This window comes from Lipophrys pholis (assembly GCF_963383615.2).
Source record: "Lipophrys pholis genome assembly, chromosome: 12".
NCBI lineage: Eukaryota > Metazoa > Chordata > Actinopteri > Blenniiformes > Blenniidae > Lipophrys > Lipophrys pholis.
In genome coordinates, this window is record NC_137641.1 from 6,949,049 (window position 1) to 6,970,314 (window position 21,266).

The window sequence follows — 21,266 nt, forward strand, 5'->3', positions numbered from 1 at the left end:
TCATTTTTGGACATTTCTACGTGCCGTTTTAGCCTGAGGAAGACCTCAAAAGGTTGAAACGTAGCGCAGAGGCACGTTTGACTATTATTTTAAACCGAAAAGCGGTATATTATTTTTTATTTCTTGTTTTGAACCTGAAGTCAGGTGTATATTTTATTTCATTCTAGTTCTTACGTTTTTGTTTTTTTTTGGAAGCCGAAAATTGGTATGTTTTTTATTTTATTTTATGTCCTTATATTGTATAAATACATACAATTCCTGTTTTGTTGTTTTAGAACCTGGAAAAAGGTACATTTAATTTTTTCAAAAGTTACTTTTATTTATTTATTTATTTATTTATTCTCCCCAAACAAAAAAAATTGTGTAAATACACACATATCTTAAAAGAGGGGATGTCTCACGACAATTGGACCACGGTACGCTACGGTAGACGCCGTGACCAGGTCGAGACAATCGGGATAATAGGCGTGGGTTTTCGGGGTAGGGACAATGCCCGAGGGATGGACCGTGCACCCCCTGACTCCCGTGGATTCGGGGGTCGGGGTCAGTTCCCTAACCCTAACCAGCCAGCGTCTAGCAGAGGTTATGGTCCCTCCTTCCGGCCCCGTTTCCAGCCACGATATTCCAACCGTGTCAAAGATCATATGCCTCAGTGGCTCAGGCGGGGCCACAAAATCCACTGAGAGAACAAGCCCCAAATAGACAACAGGCCCAACCAAACAACCCAAAGTTTGCAGCATTGGTGCGGAAGCTGCATTTAATGATCAAAATGGTACATCATCTACAAAACGTTACCCCCAAACCGGGGAAGACAGACCCGCAGATGATTACCCGTATGGTGGACATTCTATCCACCATGATCAAACCAGCTGCCACTACTCCTGACACTACAGACCTGATAGTGGGAAATGCTAGAAATTGGGGACACAATACCTGGATCAATTTAGAAGACCACTACAAGAAGGGCCTGGAGAAACTGGTACAGGACCTGACAGGGGACCTTTTTCCTGAGTGGAAAACGGCCTTTGAAGTGGCAACAAAATACAAGAGATGCCAGTGGGGAAAACCGAGATGGCGGTGTTGCGGGCGCCGCCATATTTGTTTCTAGGTCGCCGCCATCTTAAAATGGTGCTATGCGGAAGCATGGACGGAAATGACGCAAAATGATGCACCGGAAGTGACGTATATAGCGCCGCCCTACAGGAAGTGACGAAACGGACTGAACATGAAGGAAGTTACGTACACGGGAGCCGACCCACAGGAAGTGACGTACACGACACGCACATGCAGGAAGTGACGTGCGCCGCGCTGTTCAAACGCACATTTGTTGTTTTGTCTTAGTGTTTTTCACACGTGTACTCGAAGTTCAACAGAATAAAAGATTGTCTTCTGTTAAGGTAAACAATTGCTTTCTTGTCGATGTCGAAAATATCAGCCTGCACTAATATGAATGAAATTGTAGCTGTAGTTATATCAGTATTAATGAGAGTAGGTATAGTTTTATAGTTATGTTAGGAGCAATGCACGTAAGATCAGCTCGAAGTTTTTGTTGCTCTTTCTATCTTTGTTCCATGTGTTGGTTTATTAAAAACGTGTAATTTATTGCCACAGGAAATCTTGCTAAAGTAAATTTTGCTGTGCTAAGAGACTTATAGGCCAACATTGGCCCTGCCTGGTATTTGTTTTTCAAACTGTATTAATACCGTATTACATACTATGATAACACCGCGCATACTGGTGTTTTGTCCACAGCTCAAAGTTTATGTTGCTCTTTTTATCTTTGTTTCATGTGTTGGTTTGTTTAGACCTGTACTGGTATTTTTATCATACTGCATTACTGGATGTATACAACCTGCTTGTGATCGCTGTGTTTTTATTGGTGCATCCAAATTAGAAAAAGATTAATGGTTTTGAGAGAGGTTGAATATCTAATATATAATATACTGCAATGAATCACTTAGATGTTTGTCAGTTTGCATTCATCAATAAGAAATCAGTAAGTTTAAACAAATACTAATGATTGTGATTTACATCTTTTTCAGACACGGTCTTCAATCAGAATGTCAATTCCTTCACCTCATCCGGGGGCAGTGAGTGCCGAATGCAATAGCAGAGATCACTCATATGCGCGCCCAACAAGCACAGGGTCTGTGCTGACCACAGATCCTGAGACGCCAAAGGAATCAGGTACCGCATGTATGTATGCAGAACACTCGTATGCGTGTCCAGCAACTCTGCACACAGCGTCTGTGCTGACCACGGATCCTGAGACGCCAAAGAAATCAGGTCTTGCATGTATGCACGCAGAACACTCGTATGCGTGTCCAGCAACTCTGCACACAGCGTCTGTGCTGACCACTGACTTGCCCAAACAAGCATCTTCTATAGAATATTCTCTGTCACCCTCAGCTACAACCACAGACCATCTCAAATCCTTTTCTTCCACAACTAAGGAAAAAGTCAGTAATTTCACACAGAAAGCAAAAACTGTGAAACAACCAAAAAAGGTACGCAAAAAATGTCCTTACTGCCCCATTAAGATTTACAAAAAGAATATGAAGTTGCATATTCAAAGAAAACATGGGGGACCAAAAGACATCACAGCAGCACACCACCACAAAAGCATACAGATTGATAAAGACAGTGGGTTGTATGCTGTTAAAAAGAACTTTAATGCCTTCAGTCTCCCTGTCCATGTGCAAAGGAAAACATGGGGCCTGCAACAAGTAACTAAATGTGAAGTGGAGGACTGTCGCCAGTATCACTTGCTTGCCTTACGGAGTGGTCCTTCTGACAGTACGTGTGACCACATACGTTCCATTAATTACTGCTCCAAAACTGCAACTGAAGAACCCCTTCAACCCGAGGTCCTTGATGAAATGCTGGAAAACAGGTTTTTTTAGTGAGCCCAAGGCAGCATTGTGCAAGAAGAGGCAAAGGGAAGCAGAGGAAGCACATGTCCCATTGTGTGTGATGGTTGATTGTTTTAGTTCAAAAACTAAATTATGTTTCTCAGTTAATGAACCAAGACTATCTTGTCATAGTACTTTGGGCAGAGTCATGGTGACTTATAGCATTAAAAATAACACATGGCATTGCCCTTGTGTAAAGGCACGTCTATCATGTCCACACAAGAACATTGCGAAGTGGCATCTTTTTCAGACCCGCAGAGAACTTTTTAGGACTCCTGTGATAACCTCAACAGCGGCACCTGGAACGACTCATTCTGCTGCTCATCCCCGTAGTGCAGAGATTGAAAGATGTGTGAGATATGTTCATGAGAACAAGAAAATCCCAACCACGCTTCCTGAGGAGGTCAAATATTCCAGAGCGAACACAGACTACCCACATCAGTTGTTCCCTGCTGAAAGGACGTGCAAGATGTGTCCTGGAAATCCTGACTTGGAGGAGGCCGTCCGAATCACAAACAAAGCCAGAATAATTGGCATGGGTGGTGTAATCCAAGGTAAATTATACATATTTGAATTTTTTTTCACGACATAAATCTTATTTTATGTCTTAATATTTTGTATTCATCTCCATTTCAGATGTCTCAACTTACAATCGGAAGTGTTCCCAGTGCAACATGATGTACCGCTACCAGGAGTGGAGAGATGGTCTGCACAATTTTAATGACCATCTAATCCTAACCCTGCGTTTCTGTCTGTACTTGAGACAGAATCTCCAGGTGTGTGTAAACAATGCTTCTGTGAAATGATACAAAGTGCTGTGCTCATTTTCAAAAAATATTCATTCTTTTTTTGTCATTGTACACACAATTGTCGCTTGGCCTTAAAAATAATATGTCTGTTTTGTTTGTCCATACTGCAGTTTCTTTGGCATGTGCTCTGTAGTGTTTCTATTTTTGACTGCATTTTGAACAACTTGATTCTTTTTGGTTTATTTATATTCCAAATATTTTTCCTTCCCTCTTTTTACCATAGAATCACATGACTGTTTCAAGGGTCATTCGTTGTCTGGAAAATTTGGATGAAACCAAGTTTCCCAGCACGGGCAGAATTCTCCATGGATACTGCCACTTCGAAGCACTTTGCGACACACAGTATAAATACTCATGCATACGCTGCGGCTTCTATCCTCCTGTTGTGGTGATGGACCTCCACAGAAAAGGAGTATTTAGTTTTGAGGGTATGTCTCTCTTACAGTTCCATCAATACAAGTAATTTGTAAAATACAAATTAGGTATTTGTCAAATAAAAGCGATTTGCAATAGCATCATTAGTCCAGATGTAGTGTTTTTAATTTTGTGTTTATTACAATTTCAGCGAGTGAACTGCAACAACCAAGGGACGATTTCATTGGAGAGCACAACATTGAGGCGTTCTGGGAATCTGTTCATCTGCACATGATCAGCCGAGGATTTTTTGAGTGTGAGTATTAATTTTTATAATATAGTAGCTAATCGGTTGTGCTCAGTACTCTTATTTTGATTAAACGTTATTTTAATGTATGTGTTCTTTTCATGAAGCTCCCTCACAGAACCCATTTGTTGTTAAACCAACATTTGAGCACTGGGCACCTTGGATTGGAAGGGACACTCGCAAAAGCGGGACTGTTCTTAACACCGAGGTTGAAAAAATGCGGTTGAAGTCCTTCCCGGGTAAAGCCCATCTTGCATACTTGGCTGAGGACCACCTTACAGATCAGCTGATGAAACAAAGGGTACTATTTACTCATTGAGATATTGTTTTTTATTATCATCAATGTGATCCAATAGAGTTGCACTTTGTTGTTATGTATAAACTTCATTTGTGAAACACATATTTTCATCCAGGTATCAGTTGTCCGAAAGCTGTGTATCGCATGCAACTTGGACTCAAACGGATCCCGTTTGGACCTCGTTAACCGGCTGCGAGGGGAGATGATGAGCAGGCAGGCCTATGACAAGGTCTTTCAATCCATTTGGGGTGCTTCTGGTAAATATAGAAATTTCTGTTTTGTTTTCTAGATGAATACATCAAAGTGAGACCGTGTTACACATCCTTCCTTTTGCATATATGTATATTTCCATAGGAGGATGGTGTGTCATTATATGCCCACACGGAATCGTGTACAGCTTGAAATTCAACCTCCGAGCAGAGAGCCCCAGGGATTTTACGGACCTCCTGCTGTCATGGAAGCATTTTCGAAATGTCTGCGTGTACGACTTTGCACGAGGCTTGGTGGCTCATGCTAACCTAAGAGTTCCCGACAACCCTCCATTCCAGCCTTTTGAGGGAAGGCTGGCCGAGCCGACAAAGGACAATATCGAGGCTGCAGCTAAAGGCTCCTTCAAAGTTTCTCTCCCTTGGCTGGTTAAAAAACTTGAACATGCTGAGCCAAATGGCCACCCCATGACCGGATCCAGCAAACATTATGCACTTTATGACAAGTTTCATCAGGGAAATACAAAGGACCCTCGAGATGTTCTGCGAAGGATCGAACTTGTTCCGGAGCTTGATCCGACGCTAAACAGCCAGGCTGCAGAGCAGCTTTTTGCGTTTTTCAGAAACAACAACTATTTTCTGAACAACATGGGGCCTTCTGCACATATTTTCTTAATGCGCAGCATGATAGAGCACCGGAACAACTACCAAAATAAAGAACTGCTGAGACGCCACTTCAAAGGGGTCCGCCGGTTGGACAACGTCGCTCAGCGAGTATTTTATGGAATAAATGATCTGCGATATTAAACTTTTTATCTGAGCTCAGAAAGGGACTTTTAGGATGGATGTAAAGGCTTTTTAAGACCATTTCCACCTGTCAACTGAGAAACCTGCTGCAAACAAAAAGGGCTTTTCAGCCGCAGCCTCTCAGCAACCCGAGGATTTCCTGGAGGACAGACAGCAGACTTTGGGCCTACTCAACCAGCAGGAAAAATACTAGGTTGGTGGTTAAAATGGTACCTTGATTGAACCCCTCTGGGATATAATCATCCTTTTTTCTAAAGTTTAACAAAATTCATCTAATCCTTCCAGTTTAGTTCCTGAAAGCAGAAAAGTTTATTATATTGCCCTTCAATCCTAAGTTTACCTCCTTTATTTCCTCTCTTCTCTCTCTTTTAAACTGTTTTGAGGTTTTAATTCCACTTTTAAGCTTTGCTAGTCCTAGTTTTTAGACGAGATGGATTATCCCAAACTGAAGGATATTTCATCATCACTTTCCCTTTCTCATCTTTTACCTTTTTTAAGGAAAACGTTTTAACTGATTATTCTTTCTACTTTTTTTTGAGAGATACTCACCCTAATGGCGTTTTATCCCACCAACCGTTTCACGGCTCAACCCACCCAACAGGGGGGCCACAGGACATTTTAAAACACTGTAAAAGTACCAGGTTATATTTTAAACTTTTTCAAATGTGACATCATTCAGACAGCTATTGATGATACAATTATTCCACCAGGAATGCATAGAAAAATGAACAAATGAACAGAGTTCATTAAGCCAGCCTGTCCCAATGAGGAAGTGAGGAACTTGATAAAAATGAATACATTCCATTGGCTGGAGAATAACTTAAAAATCTTAGCCCAACACTATGAAAACACCATGTCTGAAATGGTTGGAGGCTTTCAATGTCCTCACTTAACACAACCATTAGCTTGGCAGACAGCACTAAACATGACAAAGAAAAGATATGGCCCCCGCCTCACGACTATCTCTATTCAGGAGAGCCTTGAGAGAATTCAAGATCTTACTGCCTGACCCTGATCTGACCATTTCAGAGGGAGCCCCCTCCACCTCTCCGGTTTCCAGTCCTCAACGAGATTTAAACCAGCAGCCTCCTCAAACAGCATCAGAGGAAGGAGAAACAACGGCAACAGAGCCCGAGGGGTGCCCACCCAGGTGTGATCCCGGACCCCCCTCAGAGCATCGCGGGAGGTGAACAACAACGCCGGAGGAGAACTCGCTGGCATCCTCCCTCCTCGACCTCACGGACCGGCCCAAGCTCATGGGTATTACTCCCCAGCACAGTTCCAGCTGAGCCAACCGCTGACGCCCCTCCCTCCCTGGCTACCGAGACCCCCCAGCCTCCCAAGCCAACCTCAAAGGGCACCAACAAGAGAGGAGATGACAGGAGACCATCAACCACCCCCGTCGGGACCGGCCTTCCAGACCTGCGAGAGGCAAGGACCACCCAACAACCAGACTCCTACTCCGAGACTCTTCAACCCAGGGTGGACAAACACCGTCTCCTGGACCAACAATGGCTACTCCCACCAGCTTCATGCAGGGGTCATCAATCCAACCTCAATATAAACAATTTTAATAAATAAACTCACAAATACATTCAGTTCGACGACTCGTAACTTACATTTTAAGTCGACTGTTTCTAGGATCCTGAGGATATTTAGTATTATTTGGGTGATATCTCTCCTCTTTTATTTTCTTCTATTACACTGAAAAACGTGCAAAAAGGACTTCTTTTATTCTCCTCCTTTTACAGGAATAAGTGAACACACCTCCTTAAAAAGACACTGCCTTTGGGGAATATAAGTGAAACTACCTTCCTTTAAACCTATGCCGTTTTTCACAACAAACCTGAGGTGAAACTACCCTCCTCCACACCTATTATTTTAAATATCAAAAGAAAGCACTTATAAGATATGGTTTACTGTTGCCTGTGCCTTTTCTTTTTTTGTCACAAACCTAACCCTAACCCAAATAGGGATATATTTGGGTTGTGAAGTAACTCGGAGGATCAATTCCACCAATTCCTCCATACTCTTAACACACATCACCCCAATATCAAAATCAAACACAACAAACAATTGTCACACATTGAATTTTCAGACATCACAGTTTTCTTTCATAATATGAATAAGTCTACCAAAGAGTTAGGTACTAAAGTGTTCTTTAAAGAAACAGACAGACATACATTACTTCACAAAAACAGTTATCATCCCAAACATACATTTCGGGGTATTATTAAATCACAATTAATCAGATTTCATAGAATATGCACCTACCAGCGAGACGCAGATGAAGCCACGGACGTTTTGTTCAAAGCATTAGGACCCAGGGGATACTCCAGACGCTTCCTCCGGAGGATCAAGGCGGAAGTGAACAGAAGCTTTCAGGGACAAACTCTGATTAACCGAATTGAGGAGACCCCCTGCTGGTCCCTTTTGTGACCACATTTCACCAACAATTACATCGGTTTAACCAGGGCCTCCGTGCTAGCTTTCAACAATTACAAGAATCCAGGCCTCAATTTGCAAACCACAAAATGATAACTGCGTACAAAAGAAACAAAAAATTGACGGACATCCTGGTCCATTCCCAGTTCAAACCGGCGGATAGAATCACTTCTCCCCCTATAAATCATAACTCCCCTCCCTATATTTTCAATACACTTTCAGGTAAAGGACTGCCCACACTAACTAATTGGTCAGTATACTCCAATAATAGAATCTACGCAATAGAATGAAAACATTGCAATAAAATTTATGTGGGAGAATCCAGGCACTCCATTAGGACCAGGATTTCCCAACATATGCACCTCATTCGAACCAATAGAGGGGTAAATTCTCTCCACAAACACTTCCAGGAGGTAGGAGCCCACTGCCTCACTTATAGAATTGTGGACCAAAACATTAACTGGTCCACAAGACAGAGGAAGGACCAGGAAAAACTATGGATCCAGAGACTAGGGACTGTTTCTCCTCTGGGCCTCAATGAAAAATCAGACTCCTCTTGAAACAAATTGTGATCCTTGGAGGAGCCTAGAATCTAATGTTTGGACCCTGGAACAAATTCTTTCTGGTTTTTCTTTATATATTTAAAAAAATATATTTATTCATATCACATGGACTTTTTAGTTTGTTTTTTTTTTCTCTGGGGAGAATTTGTTTCACTCTGGGAAATTGCAGTATATATAAAGAGTCTGTTGCCAATGCCTTTCTTGTTCTATGTTCCAGACCTAACCCTAACCCTAGCCCGAAGCCTAAGGGACTCCCGAAACTGCAGAACACGACTGAGGAGCGGCTCGACTGATCACCTTACCTGAAGCCTTTATCGACAGATTGGTGCAAGCTTGTGCAGAATGTGTGGCCCTGATTGAACCCTGGAATTTAATCATCCTCCATTTTAAGGTTTTAAACCAATTCTCATTTAATTTGTTCCCCACAGAGCTTTTAGAGTTTTATCATACAATCCTTTTAAACCTATATTGCTTAATTTTACTGTTTCTGCTTTTCAGGTTTTGTTAAACAAATGGGTCTTTTACTAAAGTCTCACCACTCCAAGGCTATAAAAATGGGGGTGGATCAAACTGGTCTTAGATATTGATTTGTTAGTTTACAAAGCCTTTACATTTCCTTGTTCTCTTATACCTTTTATCTTCTTTTAAAGAATTTTCCATCCATCCATCCATCCATTTTCTTCTGCTTATCCGGGGCCGGGTCGCGGGGGCAGCAGTCTAAGCAAGGAAGCCCAGACTTCCCTCGCCCCAGACACTTCCTCCAGCTCTTCCGGTGGGACCCCAAGGCGTTCCCAGGCCAGCCGAAAGACATAGTCTCTCCAGCGTGTCCTAGGTCTGCCCCGAGGCCTCCTACCGGAGGGACATGCCCGGAACACCTCCCGAGGGAGGCGTCCGTGGGGCATCCGAAACAGATGCCCGAGCCACCTCAGCTGGCTCCTCTCGATGCGGAGGAGCAGCGGCTCTACTCCGAGCTCCTCCCTGGTGACTGAGCTCCTCACCCTATCTCTAAGGGTGCGCCCAGCCACTCTACGGAGGAAACTCATTTCAGCTGCTTGTATCCGGGATCCCGTTCTTTCGGTCATGACCCAAAGCTCATGACCATAGGTGAGGGTAGAAACGAAGATCGACTGGTAAATCGAGAGCCTCGCCTTTTGGCTTAGCTCCTTCTTCACCACGACGGACCGATACAGCGACCGCATAACTGCAGACGCTGCACCGATCCGCCTGTCGATCTCACGTTCCATCTTCACCCCACTCGTGAACAAGACCCCGAGATACTTGAACTCCTCCACTTGGGACAAGGGCTCTCCACCGACCTTAAGGGGGCAAGCCACCTTTTTCCGGTCGAGAACCATGGCCTCGGATTTAGAGGTGCTGATCCTCATCCCAGTTGCGTCACACTCGGCTGCGCGCCAGTGCACGCTGAAGGTCCAGGTTTGATGAAGCCACCAGGACCACATCGTCTGCAAAAAGCAGAGACGAGATCCTGTCGTCCCCAAACCGGACCCCCTCCGGTCCCTGGCTGTGCCTAGAAATTCTGTCCATAAAAGTTATGAACAGAACCGGTGACAAAGGACAGCCCTGCCGGAGGCCAACGTGCACTGGGAACAGGTCCGACTTACTGCTACTAAAGAATTTTATTTGATTAATTAATTTTATTTGAGAGATATCCAGTCTAATGTCTACATGTTGTCTACATGCTCCCCAGCAGAGATCCAGCGGGTCTGACCACCATCAACCATCCAAGGTCCACTTCGAACCCAACCAAGGGGAGAAGGAACGACAGGAGAACTCAGCTCAGCTCCAATAAAACTATTCCTTTGGATTCCCATGAGATGATCGTCAACCTACTGAATTCCCACCTCGACAGCCCCCCACGGCCCAACTCCAGTGGGGGTCGGGTGATCCCACTGCCTCCGGATATCAGAGCACCGCCGAGGGTCCTGGCCTCCTCACACAGGGAGCTTACAATCCATCCCCGACACAGATGATTTCAAAATCTTAAAATAAAGAACTGACAAATTTATATCCACAAACCTGTACTAATTTGAAAAAAAGAAAAAATCAGGTTCTCAATATTTTAAGAAAAACTCTAGTCAGTTTTCAATAAAGGAAACCCAAAAACTAAAATTCCTCTCCAACGATACCGAACTCAAATTTTAATTGGACCTTATCTAGTCTTATTTTTTATGAACTTTAGTTTATTATTTCTTATGGGCTCGACCTCTCTCCTCCCTAACTTGAAATTTGCAGTGCCTTACATTAATTCCTTTTTTAGTGTGCTTTCATCGTATGTTTATGTAATTAAAATGACATGGTTGAATTTTTTTAAACACATATTTTGCTTCTTCCATTAATATTGGAGCAGGGGAGATGTCGGCCCACCAGAGGTGGTACTTGACTGGTGTAAGCACTTTATTTGATTTTCTTTCGAATACTCCTCCCCTTACCCCCCTCCCCTTCCTATCCTCCCCCCGTTTTACATACAAGATAAACTGACTTCTCCCTCACTTCACTCAACGTCAGCGTCAACCCAAAATCACTTTATTCTTTAATGTTGCGAAATGTTTCACAAGAGTTTTATGATGAGGTTTAAAAGAAGAAACTGACTGTGCTTACTTGAGACGTCCACCGAGTCCCTGAGGAACTCCAGATCAAACTCGACCGAATGTGGCCCACAAATATTTCATTGTATTTCAGATTTGAAATCTTTGTGTGTGCTGAGTGAGTGATTAGATCACTGACAGAGGTGAGATAAAGGTTGTCTGGGATTAAGAAGAATCATGCAGAAACTCAAATCATCTGCCTGTCGTCAATTTTTCTGTCTCGGAAAACTCATTAGTTTAGGACACATGACAACAGTCACTTCTTTTCTTTTATTGTAATGAAAAAAGTTTTCACATGAAAAATCATTGGATATAAAGACACACAAACCAACACAACAGTTCAAATCACAGCTAACACTGTCCCAGCTACACTGGACTGCTGTTAATGCAAACACACAACAGTGATCAATAATCAGTGTCCTGCACTGATCGGAGACAGCACCACATCCAAAATGAAAGAAAGAGGCGCTACGTCCAAGCTCCGTCCCACTCCTCTGATCAGGATGAGTTTTATTTTTCAATCAGAGGGGTGAAACAGATCGTTGGGGGGGGGGGTTTAGTCTGATGCTCTATGAAAGGCACCAGAGGAGCACAGTGACAAAGAAAACAACAGTCTGTGCAACATATGAGGTACGATACGAGGTGGTTAACTTGCCTACTGAATCTCAAATAGCACCTTTGGAAAGACGGAGCACATGGCTTCATTCCTTCTGGACACGCTGCAGCGAACTTGTACAAATCAATGGACCCCGAGTTGAATTTCAATACTGATTGACTGTGAATATTTCTCTGAGATCACACAATTAAACAAACTGGAGACTCACAACGCAAAGTAACACAACCCATGCGAGGGAAAGTGATGTGTCGGTCTTCATGCAAGACTGGAAACACTTTGGTGAATCGCTGCATTATCACAGTGCAGCCCCTCATCAGCAAAATGAGTCACTTCCTGCAGTTCAGGTTTACGAAGGGTTTGCAAAGAAAACCGAACAAATGAGGATTAATTGGGGTAGAAATATAGTTTTACATGTTTGTATGTACACCTGGGAAAAAGCTTTTAGAAAGAATTTCACCAGTCGACCACATTATTGGAGCATTTGGAGGATGCTGAAAGTTGAACTTGCAGCCCACAGGCAGTACAGCTGGAATAAATGTTTGAGATTATCATACAAGCTAATGAAGGGATTCAACATGCTTCAGGAAAGACGGTTCTGTTTCAAATTACAGCTGAAAGACTTTTTTTTTTTATCAGATCAAAGGAAACTAAATTCCACTTCAAAGCTTTTAATGCCGTTACAGCAGTATAACGGATCCTTTTTCTCATTTCTTTACATTGCGGTTATACTAATTTGACACTCCTTTCAGGTTCAGACTGTATCATAAGACATCACATGACACTAATGTGTAGCATGAAAAGAATAATTGCACCCGAATCATCATGTTGAACCTTTGCTCCCGGCTAGGTTAATACATGTATCAACATAACACGCCAACACATTGTTTTTTCTTTTTTTGTGGGCAAAATGTAATATATTTACCAATTGAAGCTATAATATGAGCATGCTTGTGTTCAGAAGTTAAACACAAAGCACAGAGGAGGAGGCACGATATCAGCAGAGCTAAGGTGAGTGTATTTTTTTTCCAGTTGAACTCAGTTCATGACATTTAGAATGAAATTATTTGTTTCAACGAGGGCTGGAAATGTATTTCAATAATAATATGCACAGTAGACAGATTGCAAAAGACTGACTGAATGGCAATTAAATACAACTTCTACACAATACACATTCATGCTCTGCAAATTCGAAACAACAGAATTATGAAGTAAGGTTTATCTACTATTGATTACCCCCAAAAAATGCAATTACACCATCACAGTGGGTGTAAAATAGATTAGAAGAAAAAAAGCCCTGGATAGATATGGACATCGCAAGTGTGTGTAATTATCACAAATAACACAGACAGGGTCAGGGGTCAAACACGTTAAAGACAGAATTTGCAACTGAAAGTGAAAATGGATGGTTCATAATGCTGGGTTAGTACCTATAATTATAACATTTGCACACACAGCAACTTTTAATAATTGTCCAAACTGTTGGTAGTGGTGTGGCGGCTGCCACCATAATAAGTATGTCCAGCAACCAGTAATTAACACGAGCTGGCGTATCGCAATCACTGCAGTGGAAGCTGCAGCTTTAACTCTCCATCCCGCTGCATTAACATTTATCTTCGTTCTCATCTTTTCTTTTGAAAATAATTTAAAGCAGGACGTTTTTCAGGCAATAACGTCCTAATCAACACCAGCTTTTTGTTTTAGATCTGCTAAAAACTGAAAAGTGGAATGTAAATCTGATTAAGATAGATTTTCATATTCTTTAATTCACTTAACACCTTTTCTTTACGGGTTAACATTTTGAATACTACTTTGTTTACTAAACAGAAAAAAATTACACGATGAAGAGGAAAATGACAAATAAGAGGAAATGGTGAATAACACGCACATATTTTTCCAAACCAATTATTTTCCAGATTTTATTTGTTTAGCTTGAACATGAACTGTAGATTGATTATTTTATATATGTATATATATATATGTGTGTGTGTGTGTGTGTTTTATGTCTGAGTGATAACATGACTGCCAGTCTGTCTTTTGTTTTGCAGCGTCATCTGTCGACCCTGCTCATTGGTCTGATGGATGAATCGTGGTCACAACCATTTCTTAAAGCAATGCTGAATCCCAAATACCTGCAGTTTAGTTCTGCATTTCACTGCAGCAATCTTGTTTCCATTCGGGGAGGTTGAGAGACCAAATTAATCTAAAAGCAAAATAATGTGTAAACTCGCTCTCATACAAATAAAGATCTCCAGTCTGAAAAATAAACCATCAGCTATAACATCCTTGGCCACTAATAGCTGAAGTTGTTGATTATGGCCCTTTTGTAGTGCACAGAAAACATTTTGTCCTCAGAGTTAATCTATTAGAAGATGAAAAATGGACAATGTGTCAGAGCATCTCCAAAAGCTGCAGCTCAGAAGTAGCATAAGAAAAGAGGGGTGAAGCGAAGGCTGGGTTGAGGACGTGTCAAACTAACTGATGCACGTGGGGATTGAAAGGTGACCTGTGGGGTCCCATTTACTCAAACTGCTGCAGAAGTTACTGCTTTTTCTGATTGAAAATGAGTCAGAATACACAGAGCATTGCTGCATATGGAGCAGATGGAATACCAGGCTGATGGTCATAATGTTATGCCTGATTGGTGTGCAAATTGACTTATTGGTGGGATTGAAATGTGGAAACCATATATATGTTCTCCAATGCTTTCTGACAGATTCCGAGTTTGTAACACCGAGTTGTTAGGACCATATGGAACATCTAATGGAATACATCAGACTTTGGTTTATTCCTTTAAGATGTACCTTTGGTGTTTTTCATTAGGAAGTACCTTTGGTATATTTCCAGCCTTCGTGTTAATGCAGGCAGTGAGAAAGACAACCTGACTAGATGCACACATGATGACTTATTTAAACTGAGAGGCGGTGCAGCCGAAGAAATCCTGGCCGATGTTGCGGGGGAATCCTTCCACCACCCTCAACCCCACAGGGTCAAACTTCCAGTACTGAAGGCCACTCAGGAAATTAACATAACCTGTCAGAGTGCAGAAGGAGGCGAGAGTTAACTGTAAACATCCTGACTAAAACATCTGCAGACCTAAACATCACAGATTCAAAGTCTTACCATATTTGTCCCAAAAGGCTCCGTCGATATTGTCTGGCACTCCACTCCACGCATGCATGCTGCGAGGATGAACGTCATCTATCCGGTTCTCATGAACATTAAAGGGCCAGTAGGAGGCCGACTTGAAGAAGAACACTTTCTCAACGTGGTTCTCCTCCCACTTCAGAGCTGCTTGGATGTCTGCTACAGGAAGACCCAGCCGCCGCACCGAGTCTGGTCCTGTGATCTTCCTCTCAGCATCAAACACCCAGTAACTTTCACCTGTTGCAGAAAAAAACATGGAAATGGAAAATTCCAATTTTACTGAAAAAATGGGAGTATGTGTGAAAAAGGCTAAAGCTGAAATAAAACTTGGTTCTATGTTGAAACTCAAGAACAATGTAATCTAGTGTCCAACATACAACCCACAGACAACAAGTGGCCTACCAGGTGTTCGATCTAGTCCGCAGAATGAAAGAGTGGCTGCTCCCTTCCAGTGGGTCATGTGATCCATGTTTGAGTTGGAATAACTTAATCTGAGGCCAATCATGATACAACTGGAGCATTTGGCAGTTCAGGAGCCATCGGCAGTGTGATTTGAACCAGCAAACATCCACTTATACATTTGCTTCCCTAATGTCTGGGCCACAGTAGCCAAACTCATTTAGTCCAGGAGATATTATTGGAAAAACTCCCCCTCCAGATAATCCACGCCTCCTTTCCCTCTAAATTTCAACATAGCTTTTCATTCCACCCTCTAGGACATCTGATCCAAAAGCTACCTTGTACTCAACACCACATCAACAGGCCGTATAGGCAAGGAGTCACTGAGTCTTCAGCTATTGTCACTCAACTTCACTCTCTCACCACCACCAGCCTCGACATGAACATGCCTCACAAAACAGATCCCAGAGGACCTTGAAACTATAATTGTATGTTTACATCAAGCTGGGAGAGGTTGGAAGGTCATCTCAGAGTCTGTAGGTTTTCACCATTCAATATTTAGAGACATGGTACACAAATGGAGCGAATACTTAATAATGTAGAAACGTGTTTGAATGAGCCATAGAAACAGGCAGGCAGGTGGAAATGAATGCAGCAGACATAGAAAGCAGGGCTTCTTTAAACTCATAGTGATTCTATGGGACAAGGTGTAAAATGATGGTGAAATCAGGATGAAAAGCAGAAGGAAGATGAGTTACCGGAGTTAGAAGATTCAAAGGATTACGGGGTGAGATAAAGCAGCATCGATGCCACCGCAGACAAAGCATCAGAGAGGAAGAAAGAGAAACAAAGAGACAAACACATTGATTTATCTACATATCTATCATATTTCAACATTTTAGGTCTGTAACTTGAACTTTTTCTGCAGCTCCGGCTGAGAGTTTAACCTTTGTGCACGTGTTCAGTTGTTTCTTTTTTTTGTACCTTGGAAAAACCAAATGTTGCCAGACTTGTCTTCATAAGCAGCATCAATGTGGTCTGGAATTCCTCTCCAATGGCGCGAGGACAAAGCTGGATATCCTGCCTGCAGCTGCCCATCACGGATACGCCAAACATACTGCGACTTGAAGAAGAACAGCTCCCCTCTGATCATGGACACGGCATCAAAGTTTGTCCTACAGGCGTCCGGCTGGATCACAACACACACCAAGGATTGTTTCATTTGTAGACTAATAAATGTAAATCATCAATGCCACTTTGAAGACTTTCTATCTCACCAGACCAGTGTCGATTTCATTGCTCTCTGGTTTCTCAGGTGGTGTATGCTGACGGGGGCCATACAGGTACTGGATGCCTTTCTTGTCATCCTCGCCGAGTTGCAAAGGGTAGGAGTCGCTGTAGAAAGGACACATCACAGCATCGGGCTCCAATGAGTGCTGCAGGCCCAAAGCATGGCCAAACTCATGGGCTGCCACCTGAAGGAGATCTGTGCCTGAACGAGAAGACAGAAGGTTAGCAACCTCACATCAGTTCCCTCTTGCTACTGGATTGTTTATAATTAAACAATGGCGATTGCAAGAACAACACATAACCAATTCCAGAATGACGGGTTAGTGGGGGACCTTTGAATAGATGTGTAATTAAGTTAATATCTATCATTAACTTTGCTAACCCTTCAAACAGACTCTCGGCGCTGACATGTCAAATCCCTCTGCGTCCGAGCAGTGTGACATGTTTTCTTGAGGACACAAAAATACAACTAAAGCTTCACCTCAAGTTCAGCCATGGAGCGAAGAAGCTGCAAGCAAGCAACATGGCTGATTCATTGGAGATCCTCGGCGAGCTGAAATCACTGTGAGCGGACTTTAGAACCTAGTTGAATAAAATCAACGAGCCTCACTGAAACGTCAAGCTTAATGGCAACACTGGATGATGGAAATAAACCGAAAAGTCTCTTCTAACACAGCCCACATAGAAGAGAGGACCTGGATTGCGGAAAGAACCTCAGAGGGCCAATGGTCACTTTTCCATTTTATAAACAACATGTTGCCACAAAGGCACGGTCTAAATCCTGAGAGATCATTCACCTTGGAAGCGGTGCATCGGACACTCAGCTCCACCAGACCCAACAGGAGCAGAGTGATACTCCGCTTCAGATCTGCTTTTTAAAGTTCCAAGAGAAGGAGTTTGCTTATCGGGAAACAAGATGCCTATGACTGAGCGAAGATAACTTTTGCGCAGGACCTTTTGGCGGAGACGGTCTGGACCCGTCTGGGGTTCAGAGCTGCTACGAAGCTGTTTATCAAAATCAATGCCTTCTGCTGGTTTCAATACAACCCCTGCAAACTTGGAGTGCTCCATAAAGATAGGATAAGATATCCCTTTATTTATCTTGCATGTGGAGAAATTTGCAGTGGTACAGCAGGATAGTACAGAGAAAGAAGCACACATAGCAGGAACTAAAAAAAAGCAGATAAAAATACAATATAATAGAAACAATATGCACACGGTGCCTATAAGTGTGGACATGTACAGAGTATGGGGGTGGATGTATTGCACAAAAAGCAGATAAAAATACAATATAATAAAAGAAAATATGCACACGGCAGAATTCATCTTGTTTTTAACTCCAGAGGAGGCAGAGGAAGTTCTTTGGTGGGGCGGCTTCATTGGTAGAGCGGACGCCTCCCAATCGGAATTACTATCTCCACCTGTCCACCTGCTGAAGTGTTCTTGAGCAAGACAACTGAACCCCCAATTGTTCCCATTGAAGTGACGGCGCCTTGCATGGCGACAGCCTCCATGTGTCTGTGAATGGGTTAATGTGACTCACTATAAAGGGCTTTGAGGTTGCTCATGCAGTTGAAAAGCATTATATAAGTGAAGTCCATTTACCATTTCTATAGAACTATCACACAATCACAGTAATGTACAATGTGCAGTCTCCAATGGGAGGCTGACATTCGTTGCCTTGGTAACCACACTATGGACCTCAGAATTCCGCTGACATACCGCCAGGACATTGAAGAAACTAATGAGTTAGTGATAAACATTCAGTTCAGATACACTAATGTATGGTAATAAAGCTTTACTGGGACTTCCCACACACACGCATGGACACTGCCCCACCCCACTGCCACTACTACCGTACTTGAGATGTTAATGAGTGAATGAATGTATTTTAAAAACTAAGAACATTTTGAACATGGCAGCAGAAGCCTATAGAACATAGATAATGGCAAGTCAGAACTCTGTTTATTATTTGAACATTAAAGCGTACCGCCTAGTTTACGCTTCGGCAAATCGTTCAACCGCTTGATTGTGACGCAGCTTTGAAAGTTCTTCTGTCTCAACTGATTAGACAGAAAGATGGTGAAGCCTGTCTTGCCCTATTGTGCACCCATTGTGACCTTTCACAATTGCGCTTTAGAACTTGCCCCGGTGTCATCACCATTGACGTCTCCCCGCACTTAATGCAAAGCATTTTGGGAACTCAAGGCAAATACCACAGGGCAGAGGCAAGGCGACAGATTAGATTGAATCCAGTCCAGAATGAAATGCCGTCTACAAAAGAATGGGCTTCTATCGTGTTCCAGAGTGGAAGAAAAAAAGCACTGGCCTCGTCTTGGAGGTCACAAAGAGGCGCCTAATGGCATGATAGCAGCAGTGAAGAATTTTCCTACATACAACATTGTATAAATGTATAAACGGCTTTTAACAATGGCATACAGCATACATACATACTGTAGCAGTAGTAGCATTGAGAGACAATGGTTTTTTTCAATCCACTTTAAACATCTCCATGTCCTGCACCAATCCATCTGTTAAAAGAACCTCTGCCTGCTGCAAGTTGCTGAACAATTTGTAAATGGCAAATGGATTTCACTTATATATTGCCTTACAGCTGCGTTAGCAGCCCCGAAGCGCCTTACATTATTCATCACATTCACACACCAATGGAGGCTGCAGCCAATTTGTATATCTGTATAATTATATGGGTGCTTGAAGTTTAGTAACAGGTCAACATCTGCTGACCACTCTGAATGCTCATGCAGATCCAGTCTTGTAACTCCTCTTTGTCAGGATTTGTGAGAATGGACCCAAACGCAGACGCCCAATGTTCCATAAAAGCAGAATTTATTGTACAAAAGTCCAGTGCCCATATTCACGAAGTGTCTAAGAGTCTCTCAGGGAGTTCCTAGCAGGGAATTTCTAGTTTAAAAGTGATTCAGGAGGTTTCTAAGAGCAACTCTTAGCAAGGAGTTGACAGCAACTTTTATCTTAGTGAGGAGGTGTGGTTGACCCCGTTGCAATGTATGATGCAGTCTGCTGAAAGCTGTGTTTGGAAGACAGACAGAATAAAGCCTCCGTGCTCCTCGTAATGAATGGAGAGTACAATTAACCCATTGGGCCGTCATGTGGGTGACGATCGTTCTTCACAAGCCCAAAGCGGGTGGTCGCAGTGGGGTGGCGTACAGAATCAGCAAAAACAAACACCCCTTTAAAATATTTACTGTTTTCACATCTTCAGAAAAAATGTGCAGCACCACTGATTAAACATACAGAGAACATCTTTCCTTCCCCTTGTCTTTTCGTCATCTTGTCTGCTTAAGAAACTCTTAGGCTTCCTCAAGTCCTCATTACTTTTTGCAGTTTTCCACCTTAGGAGCTCTCTCAGGGCTTAAAATACTTTGTGAATTACTTTTATCTTAGTAAGGGAAAAGTCTAAGAAAAAGCTTATATTTCAAGAAATTGTAAGATTTTCTTAAGAGTGACATCACTAAGAGCTACTTTTAGCCTTAGGATGCTTTGTGAGTATGGGCACAGGGAACACAAGGAAACGGCAGCGACAAGACAAGTGGGGGAGAGGGCTTTAAATACACAGGGAAGGCAGGGAGACCACAGGTGCTGCACATTAGTGCTGAGCAGGGGAAGAACATGATAGCATAATTGAAAACGTGAGGTGAGACACAGCGGCAGACAAACACAGAGACCTGAAACTCTTATTTTATCATTGGATCTTCCAGTGGCGGGCCGTCAGGGCCTGCAAGGCCTTCTCTGCAGGCCTAAGAAACATATTTGAGTCACAGACGGATGTTATTGATATTTTTTCCATGAACACTTATTGAATAATTTCAAATGGTCTGTCCGCTTCCTTCCATGGCCTCTCCCCAGGTTGCGCAGCTTCCAGACGTGTATTTTCATGCTAAAGCTTTTAACCCATCACCTGTTGCCATCGGCCTGAAGCCTTCACAAACCATTCTGCAGACGTCTGCAGCATAAAATAAGTGCCTCTCGCGCTGTTGCTTCAACCAATCAGATTTTGAGTTGGTGACACCAGGGCCTTCTCAAAGGCGTATGGTAACACGATGGTAGGGAATGGGATGGGACGGTATGGTAAAGCAAAGCACACCCAGACCCAACTCTGTTGCGCGGTCCTACCACAGAGTGTACAGTTAAAATGTAGAAGGGTTGCAGTGCCAAAAAGAATTGCAAAATAAACTGTGTGCTTTTTTAAACTCTTAGAATTTCAGTCATTGATAAATATAAGCATATCTAAACATTTATAAACGTTACCAAACCTGAACACATTTGCAAAATTATATATATATATATACTATAAATATAATCCGTGGTGGCTGGTCAATAGAGGACGGAAGCAAGAGGAAGCAAGAGGAATGTTTTTTTAGAAATATAAACTATATGAATAAACTGTAATACTATCAAAATTTGTTTATGCGAACAAACTAACAATGAGCCCTGAATAAATAAAAAAAAATCAAAGAGGATTTCTTGATTT

At 42.5% G+C, this 21,266-nt stretch overlaps 1 protein-coding gene across 1 annotated transcript in view; it reads right to left on the reverse strand.

Moving 5' to 3' along the window:
- Positions 1 to 11,564: 11,564 nt before the first annotated feature.
- LOC308117911 (stromelysin-3-like) overlaps positions 11,565 to 21,266 on the reverse strand; it is a gene marked incomplete at its 5' end in the record, with an annotated part of 41,413 nt that continues 31,711 nt past the window's right edge. Inside the window, 4 exons of the mRNA XM_080477031.1 lie at positions 11,565 to 14,953; positions 15,044 to 15,304; positions 16,451 to 16,655; positions 16,744 to 16,958. Coding sequence (XP_080333157.1) covers positions 14,826 to 14,953; positions 15,044 to 15,304; positions 16,451 to 16,655; positions 16,744 to 16,958 — 809 coding nt within the window. The 3' untranslated portion in view covers positions 11,565 to 14,825. The remainder of the gene's footprint in view (positions 14,954 to 15,043; positions 15,305 to 16,450; positions 16,656 to 16,743; positions 16,959 to 21,266) is intronic.